Raw genomic sequence first — 10,035 nt, 5'->3', positions numbered from 1 at the left:
GAAAGAAAGAAAGAAAGAAAGAAAGAAAGAAAGAAAGAAAGAAAGAAAGAAAGAAAGAAAGAAAGAAAGAAAGAAAATAGTAAATTTAATGTTTTGAGGGCTGAGGGGCTGAGTTACAACAGTTTATGCCTGATCTCATTATCAGATGACCCGGTTATCATAAACTAATCATAAGCTTTTTTAAGGCAAAGCATTTTGAAAGAACATGCAATTGGAAACATACAAATTATTTGGTAACAATGTTTGAAATAGGATGAGATATGTTTTACACTTGTAGTAAGTATAATTAATAATGAATAATTTTGCCCCTTCTGAAAAAACAAACCATGTTATGGCCCATTAAAACGGGCCGTAAGATGTTGAATATTTGTCCTTTATAATAGAGAATAGTCTGAGTTTTAGTAAAAGGTCCGCAAATAAATAAGTCTATTTTTCATTACCTTCAATAGGAAAAATAAAAAGTATCTTTACTGTATATATTAACCCCCTAAATGTACAAGTAAACTTAATATATAGCTCATTAGTATGAACAGAAAGATTTCAAAATATAGCTTAGATTAGTGGAGTTTTTGTTGAAGAGATATTAATAAAATGAGCAACAATCTGGAATAGAAATTAGACAGACTTCCTTTATGGTTGAGGACAAATCATAGCTATAAGTGCTTAATACACACTGTATTTTATATTTAGAGTAGAATTCGTAGTACAAATTTAAAACTCATGAACTATTTAGGCAGCAATATCTCCCCCCCAGGGTGGAGACAGAAATGTAATGTTTAAATATAAAGAATGCAAGTGACAAGGCTATCTGTTCAACTAAACAGTAAGCTTATATTGCAAGTTTCTAAATTTAATTGGAAAGATATTTTTCCCTTTTCCTTACATTTTTCTTCACTTAAGAGTAATACATTTCCCTGGATTTATTATTATTATTATTATTATTAACAATCTCAAATCATCTTGGCTCAGTAATTTCATTATGTATATTTTGCAGACTTCACTTTATTTTCTTCTGATTGTGAATAATACTTTTTAAAATCTCTGCTAAAAGATACTGAAGCTAAAGGCCTCAGCTAAGTAGCATTCACATAGGCTCTTCTTTTAGGCCATTTATATCAAATGTTTTAAACTAACAAAGTTTCAAAAATGGCTAAAAATGATGAACTTAGATATTTTAAGGACTTACATAAATCACTTAAAGAACATAAACTTCTCACGCCTGTAATCTTAGCACTTTGGGAGGCCAAGGTGGGTGGATCACTTGAGCCCAGGAGTTTGAGACTAGCTTGGGCAATGTGGTGAAACCCCATCTCTACAAAAAATATGAAAATTAGCTGGGCATGGTGGTGGGAAGGTGTGGTCCCAGCTACCACGGAGGCTGAGGTGGGAGGATTACCTGAGCCTAGAGGTCAAACCTGCAGTGAGTCATGATCATGCCACTGCACTCCAGCCTGGGTGACAGACTGAGACCCTGTCTCAAAATAAATAAATAAATAAATAGTGGCAACAAATACATCAAACTATATCCAGAGCACCGTATTCCAGACTATGGTCTGGGGATGAGATGAGGGGTCTCATGGCCAGCTAGGCCATTTGCTCCATGAGGTCAACAGACCTTTGTCACTGGAGGTGGTGGCTCATGTCTGTAATCCCAGCACTTTGGGAGGCCAAGGTGGGTGGATCACCTAAGGTCAGGAGGGCTAGACCAGCCTGGCCGACATGGTGAAACCCTGTCTCTACTAAAAATACAAAAATTAGCCAGGTGTAGTGGTGGGCACCTGTAGTCCCAGCTACTTGGGAGACTGAGGCAGGAGAATCAACTGAACCTGGGAGGAGGAGGTTGCAGTGAACCGAGATGGCAACACTGCACTCCAGCCTGAGCTACAGAGCAAGACTCTGTCTCAAAAAAAAAAAAAAAAAAGAGACTTTTGTCTGTCTTGTTCATTGCTACGTTCTCAATGCCTAATGCAGTGCCTGGCATATAGTCAGCATGCAATATTTGTTGAGTGAATACATTTGCAAAATGCTACATATTGTATTATATTTCCCCTTGTTGATATTCACATCAAATAAAAGTATATTTAAGACTGAGAAGCCCTGTAAGTGCCAAAAATCCATTTAAGTGTTTTCAATGTAATTTTCCCCCAAATTTATTTGAAAGAAATTAATTAACATTAGTCTTAAGACTAGTTTTTTAAGAGACATAATTTGGAAAATCATGTTCATAGTAAGAACAACAAAAGAAAATATAAGCCTATTACTGAGACTGTTAGTGTAGTATTAATAAACACCAAAGAGAAATCATAACTGACTTCATTTTTTGGCTTGACTTGTTTTTAGTGAGAATGATTTTTCTGATCTGATATGTTAGGCTAACACAAGCAAAATCTAGTTCAAGCTCAAGAGTCAAAATGCAATCGTAAAAAACCTCTTAGCACTTACTGTTTGTCAACTATTGTGCTAAGTGTAGTGCATAAGTCAGGGACTCTGTTGTTGAGAAGCTTATCGTCCAGGACAAGGCTCTCTTATTTTTCTGTTGAAGGGCCAGGCAGGTAACATAAATGAGTCAGATGTAAACCGAAGATTCCAAGTTTTAATCAATTGTTGCCATGTCAGACTGTGAACCTACTCCTTCTAGATCTCCTGATTTTTGCTATAAGCGGTAAAATCTAGAGTTTTAAATAATTTAATTACCATTTTAATTACTTTTTAATGTATCTAATTTTTAGAATATTGTGGGATCCAAATACAACACCCCCGGCAGGCTACATGTAGCTCACAAGCTACTAGCTTGCAATCTCTGGTTTAGAATTTTAAAGTGAGTAGCTCCGTCAATGATTTTAAGGTTCCTAACAAGATAAATTATATCTTAAATTACTGTGCAAACGTTTGTATGAGATCACCAAATCACCATTAGTTATTCTTAATAAATTGTGAACGTACCAAAGATGTAACAAAATGATTTTTAAACAGAAGACTATAGACTGTACAATGTATAGAGGGCTTAATGTGATGTTAATTCCCAAAGAAAATACAGGAGAAGTAACAACTAGGTGATAGTTACAGGGGAAAGTAAAATCTACTAATGAATGACTTCCCAATAGACAAATCCTAGATATCCTTTTTAGTTTTCTTTCTTTCTTTTTCTTTTCTTTTCTTTTTCTTTTTTTTTTTTTTGCGACAGAGTCTCATTCTGTTGCCCAGGCTGGAGTGCAGTAGCGTGATCCTGGCTCACTGTCCGCCTCCCGGGTTCATGCCATTCTCCTGCCTCCACCTCCAGAGTAGCTGGAACTGCAGGTGCCCGCCACCACTCCCAACTAATTTTTTGTATTTTTTTAGTAGAGATGGAGTTTCACCATGTTAGCCAGGATGGTCTCGATCTCCTGACCTCGTGATCCGCCCGTCTCAGCCTCCGAAAGGGTTGGGATTACAGGCGGGAGCCACCATGCCCAGCCTCCATTTTAGTTTTCACTGAATTTGAACTTGCATCAAGCTGTTCATCCACTTCTTGTAGCCATCCTCTTTGATTTGCACAGTCTCTCCTGGTTCTCTTTCTTGCTGTTTCTGTTCCTTGACTGACTCATCATATTCTGCCAATATCTGAAATTAATGACTCTTAACCAGAACTGTGCATTTGAATCACCTGGGCATATTTTGCAAATATATATGCCTACTGAACCAAACTATCTGTGATTGAGACTTGGGAATTCATATGTATATAATTTTAAACCTCAAGGTGATGCGGTTAAGCAATCCTGACTAAAAACCACTGCCCTAACATTAAAACAATTCCTACAAATCTGTAATCTTCTCTCTATATAGTTTCTCCTGAGGGATTATTCCACCACCAAAGTTTTAACTATCACCTCTAAACTGATGATTTCTAAATCTTTATCTCAATACACAATATCTTTCTTTAACTGAAGAACAGTATTTTCAAATATTCACTATGGATATTTACCTTGATACACTAGAGGAACTTCAAATAGAACTGCCTCCAAATTAAACTCATACCCAAATCCTCCATGCTATCAAATTTGCAATGCTTCTTATATACTTTTTCTTTTTTTTTTTGAGACGGAGTCTTGTTCTGCCACCCAGGCTGGAGTGCAGTGGCCCGATCTCAGCTCACTGCAAGCTCCACCTCCCGGGTTCACGCCATTCTCCTGCCTCAGCCTCCGGAGTAGCTGGGACTACAGGAGCCCACCACCTCGCCTGGCTAGTTTTTTGTATTTTTTAGTAGAGATGGGGTTTCACCGTGTTAGCCAGGATGGTCTCGATCTCCTGACCTCGTGATCCGCCCGCCTCGGCCTCCCAAAGTGCTGGGATTACAGGCTTGAGCCACTGCGCCCGGCCTTATATACTTTTTCTTAGGTAAGTCAGAACATCACCCTCTAGCCAGTCACCTAAGTCAAAAGCCATCAAGTCAGGGCATGAGAGGATGTTCCTGCCTGTGCTCTCAATCTGAGGAGATTCTTGCTTGTGGCTCTACTGTCACAGAAAAACTGTATTTGATATAATGTGACACACCCTCTCCTAGAGCACAGTTGTGGTCTATTAGTATGTTAATAGACCTTTAACTGAACCCTATTTATTATCTATTTTGTTCCAAGCCTATGGCATACATGAGCCAATTTGTTAACATAAATTGAGCAAAACAGATTCTCTCTCAGAAATTTGAACTGAAAAACAGAAGCAGCTGTGGGTTCTAGAGCTGGAAAGTTATGTTGAATTAGGAATGGGTGGTAACTAAGTGAAAGCTAAAAATTTATGGGAAAGAAAATTCATGATTTATGAGTCATCAGAGAAGCTAGTCAGTAGAAAGAAGAAGCAGACGTGCAGAGGAAAGCCGAGATGCCACTAGAAGAAGAATGCCATGTCCCTACAGCCCCCTACTGGTCTTAGTCCAGTTTTCCCTTGGGTCTTTACATCTCTATAAAATTCCTCAATGTATCTTTTAAACATCCCCTTAGAATCTGGAGTTTCCTTGAATGGATCTTTGTTCTTTGCAAGTAAGAAAGCTCTGAGACAGTGATCCTAAATGCATCTGTGCCTCTGACCACACCATCCAGACCATATCAGGCTTGCCCCTAAATCTGATTTAGGGTTTATAGCAAACTTGTCCAACCCATGCCCCGTGGGCCACATGCAGCCCAACACAAATTTGTAAACTTTCTTCAAACATTATAAAATTACTTGTTGCGATTTTTTTTTTTTTAAGTTCATCAGCTATCAGTAGTGTATTTCATGTGTGGCCCAAGACAATTCTTCTTCTTCTTCCAATGTGGCCCAGGGAAGCCAAAAACCTGGACACACCTGGTTATAGGATCCTACCTGTAAAGCAGCTTGTCAACCTTTCTCTATCCTCCATTACCAACATCTCAGCTCTGTGGCGAGTCCTCCTCATCTCTGACCTGGACTGTGGCCCCAGTGACTCTGGCCTCTGTCCCCATTGACTCCCATTTCTAAACTATCTCCATAGCTAACAGAGTGATACCTGCAAGCTATCTGATCTTTCACTCAGGGCCTAAAACACTGTGCTGGTCTTATGAGTGTCTCTACAGCATAAAGTCCAAATACTGACAGTGTCTTTTTATGACTTGTCTGATTATATATACTAAAAGTACATATTCTCAAACGTATCACTGAAAGTATTCCAAATTATCAAATTATATAGATTTTTAAAATCTTAAACTTCTTTAGATGCAGGTGTCTGTAGGAATAGAATTCTAGTATTCTGTGGTCATTTACTTTAAAAAGCTTTTTGTTTGAAACAGTGGACAAAAAGAGAGCACAGTTCTCACTATACAGCCAAAGTAATACAGGGCTCTTTTGTAGACAAATTCTAGAACTTCTTAATTATACACAGGCTTATTATCTATATCCCCAGTGTTATAAAGTACCAGAACTTCATTAGAAAAATTAAGCTGGAAAAATGAAGGCAGCACTTTGTAAATTTCCACTGGAAATTAGATGGGAGAGGCAGAGGAATACTGGATCAAAAGAGGGTAATCATGCTTAACTGTGCCCTAGAGCACCCGCATGTATAATACGATTTGCACAGTAACTACCTCTCCTATTACTGCTTGTTTGGAGTATTCTGTGTTAATGGGGTTAGCTAATTTAGTATTTTAACTTAAAAAGGCTCTGCTGATTAATAAATGTTGCACACTGTGCTAATAATTAAAATAAATGGAAGAGTTACAAATAAAAGTTGAATTGTTAAGAAAACATTATCTGAAAATATATGATAATCTCTATTTATCATAATACAGTAACGGTTCAGAAAATATGCAAATTTTAAAGGTCTAAAGTATGAAAAAACCACACAAGTCAAAAATTTTGAGATATGTTAAATTTTCTTTTCGCTATTCTTTAATGATAAATAGAACCAGTGCTCACCCATATATACCACATTGTAAAATGTCCTTTCTAAAAACTGTTACTTAGATCTTGTTTCTTAACCTTTCCTGCAACATTTTTCTTATAGTAATGACTATGAAATGATACTTAATTAGAAATTATATTTAAAGTTTTAAAAGTGAATAATTTACTCACTGTTTACTGATATTTACTGCAATGGAGCATGGTTCCCCTATTTTTAGGGGCCTGTGGACACCAAGCACAGAAATAAAGGAAAATTCTGAGTCCCTTCAAGGGAAATCCCAGCCCCAGAAGTAAATAAGTCACTTGTTCCAGAGCTATTTGTTTTCCCTGTAGAAACTAAAGATAACATCTTACCATAGGTCCCTGAGTTGTCTTTTATGGGCTCAGACTCTTACTGAATGGATCTGTTGGCACTTAGACCCCAGGAAAGGGGGAAGTGAAGACTAAACTTTTAACTATCAACCTTTGTTGTAAGTTCCTTCATAAGGTGCTTGGGGGAAGTCATTCCCCCTAACCGGTTAACATTTTTCTATTCACCTCCAATTTTACTTTTTTGAATTTTGAGACAGTGTCTCGCTCTGTCACCCAGGCTGGAGTGCAGTGGTGCAATCTCGGCTCACTGCCACCTCCGCCTCTCAGGTTCAAGTGATTCTTGTGCCTCAGCCTCCCAAGTAGCTGGCACTACAGGTGCCCATCACCACAGTTGGCTAATTTTTTTGTAGTTTTAGTAGAGATGGGCTTTCACCATGTTGACCTGACTGGTCTCGAACTCCTGACCTCAAGTGATCCACGTGGCTCAGCCTCTGAAAGTGCTGGGATTACAGGTGTGAGCCACCACACCCAGCCATGATCCTAAATTTTTAAAAAGAGTTTCTCTTTCTTAGCCAATTGCCAGTCAGAAGATCTTTAAATCTGCCTACCATCTGTAAGCTCCTGCTTCAAGATATCTCACCCTTTTAGGCCAAAACCAATGTGTGACCTCCATGTACTGATTTATGATTTTGCCTGTAGCTTCTGCTTTCCTGAAATTTGCTCCTGCCTTTAAAAATTCTTACCTGCAGGCCACTGGGGAGGTTGGGTCTTAAGCATGAACTTCCTTGAATCTCCTTGCTTGCTGCCCTGCAATAAACACCTTCCTTTCTGTCACTGCAAAAACCTCTAAGTTTTACTGTGGTGGGTGAATGGACTGCATTTTGATTTTATAATATTACCAAATCCAATATTTACCAAGGCCCCTAGCTAAGCTAGGTTGCAAGTTTGAGAGAAATGAAGGCACATTAGATTCATAGCTATTAGTTACAGCAAGTGGAGGAGCTCAAGAAATAGAGTTATTAGTTCTGCTATGCTAATAAATGTTTATGGGATGTCTCTCATTTCACCTACTCGGAATAACTATCAGCAAATTAATACTTTTTTATTTTTATAAAAGATGTAGAGACAGCTATTGAGCTGTCTATACAGTTTCTTAAATGAAAGCCTATATAAGTTTAAAATATAGCTACAATATGCTTTAATCATGAACTCCTCTTCATAGGGAAACTCCAGTCGCTGTTACATTTTTTAAATCCTTGATGTCTATACCTTAAACCTATGGAAGACTCTTGAATCCTTAGGAATTTAAGGAGTTCCTTCAAATTTGGCTCCAGATTATAATTAATCCAAACACCAAAGTCTGACTTAGCAAGGTAGCTTCTTGATTTGAAAACCTTCAGGAAGAACATTTGCATTTATTTTCTTTTGCTGTTATAACAAATCACCACAAAATTGGTGGCTTAAACAATATTATTAGCTTATTCTTGAGGTCAGAAGCACAAAATAGGTCTTACTGGGCTAAACTCAAGGTGTTGGCAGGACTGTGTTCCTTCTAGAGGATCTAAGAGAATCCATTTCCTTGCCTTTTATGATTTCTAGAGGTGGCCTACATTCCTTGGTGGCACTCATGCCCCAGCTTCAAAGCTAGCAAAGGTAAATTGAACCCTCCTCACATTGCACAACTCTGACCTCCTTTCATATAGTCAAATTTTCTTCTGCCTCCCTCTTCCATTTTTAAGGACCTCTGAATTACAAAACTGGTCCCACTCTGATAATCCAGGATAATCTCCCTACCTAAAAGTTCCTAATTTAATCAAATCTGCAAAGATCTTTTTATTATATAAGGTAACATTCACAGGTTCCAAGTTTAGGACATGTGGACTCTTTGGCAGGGCAATAGGGATCGGGGAAGCATTATTTTGCCTAACAGAAAACTAATTGAAGCTAGTTGGTTCTCATTTCTATTGTAATATCCTAAATCCACTCTATTTTGGATATAATTATAGTCTCCTGTATTAAGCCAGAATGTTTAAAATTAACAGAAGATGTTAATGTATAGGACCTTTACACCTTTAATAAGACCCATATCATAGCTTATATCATCTGATTTATGATTGTCCACTCCACTCCATTTCCGCTGTCTTGATGGGTAAATTAAACATTGAATAGCTCTGGTACCATTATGGCCTCTCTTTTCCTCTACCTGTTAATAATAATAACTTCTTTTCCCATTTCATCTAAGCAACTTTCATGATCCCATTTCATGTTTGGAAATATTCCTTGAAATGTCCCCCTCTGAAATTTTAAAGCCTAAAATTCTCTGTGATCACCATATCCCATAAATAAGAAGTACAGTATATATAACATTCTGTCATATTTTAATAAAGAAATAATAAATATACATATAATTGCACATATAACCAAAAATTCCTGGATAGACACACAAGAAAGGGTTGACAGTAGATACCTCTGGAAAACATAACTGAGGATCAGTGAATAGTGTTTAAAGTTTTTACAATAAATATGTGTTGCAGTTCTAATGTTTTAAAAGGTAAACAAAAAATCTTCTTTTTTTTTTTAAATGGATTTGAGGAGACTCATAAATCAAAGGAAGTAGAAAATTTCTAACAGAAACAAGAGAGAGCCAGGGACATAAAGAAGAATGAAAACAGCTCAGTATCTCTGGAGCACAAAGTTCTTTACAGAATATGACAAAGATTAGCTAGAGAAATAAGCTTGGATCAGATCCAAATAAACTGTTTCTTGAAATAAGAAATTAAACTTTATCCTAGAGGCAATAAAAAGCCATTGAAAGGCATTTTAGCTGAATAATAATAGCACAATCGAATCTCTTTAGTGCTCATGTGGTAAAATGCACGGAGCGGGAGTAAGACTAGGTAGACCAGGTTGAAGGGATTTTATGGCAATTAAAGTTAAGGAATTTTAAGGTGCCTAAATTAAGACAGTGATAGTATAAAAGGGAGGAGGCTGAATTTGAGAAACACTTAAAAGGTAGAATAAACAGGACTTGAGGACTGATAGGATATGGATGATGCTGGAGGAGAAGGTAACTCACAAGTCTCCAGCTTGTGCAGATAGTTGGTGATGCAATTCACACTCAAGAAAAGAAGCAGGAAAGTATGTTATATACTGCATTTAGAACATCTGGTGGAGATACAGACAAAGATGGCAGTTGAAAATGTACACCTGCAATGTAGGATCAAGATTGTACAGATTTAGAATGGAAATCATTGGCATAGAGATAGTAGCTAGTCTTTCAAGTAGAAGCAGCCATTCAAAGATTATAAAGAAGAAGAAGAAAGAAGAAAGAAGAAG

The 10,035-nt window shown here is 37.4% G+C and overlaps 1 protein-coding gene across 1 annotated transcript in view; it reads right to left on the bottom strand.

Moving 5' to 3' along the window:
- Positions 1-10,035, bottom strand: part of SPATA17 (spermatogenesis associated 17) — a 234,346-nt gene that overhangs the window by 81,125 nt on the left and 143,186 nt on the right. Inside the window, exon 7 of the mRNA XM_011929509.1 lies at positions 3,473-3,600. Coding sequence (XP_011784899.1) covers positions 3,473-3,600 — 128 coding nt within the window. The remainder of the gene's footprint in view (positions 1-3,472; positions 3,601-10,035) is intronic.

This window comes from Colobus angolensis, unplaced genomic scaffold (genome assembly GCF_000951035.1).
Source record: "Colobus angolensis palliatus isolate OR3802 unplaced genomic scaffold, Cang.pa_1.0 Scaffold81, whole genome shotgun sequence".
Taxonomy (NCBI): domain Eukaryota; kingdom Metazoa; phylum Chordata; class Mammalia; order Primates; family Cercopithecidae; genus Colobus; species Colobus angolensis.
The sequence above is the reverse complement of the archived record's forward strand: the minus strand, read 5'-3'. Positions and strand labels throughout refer to the sequence as shown.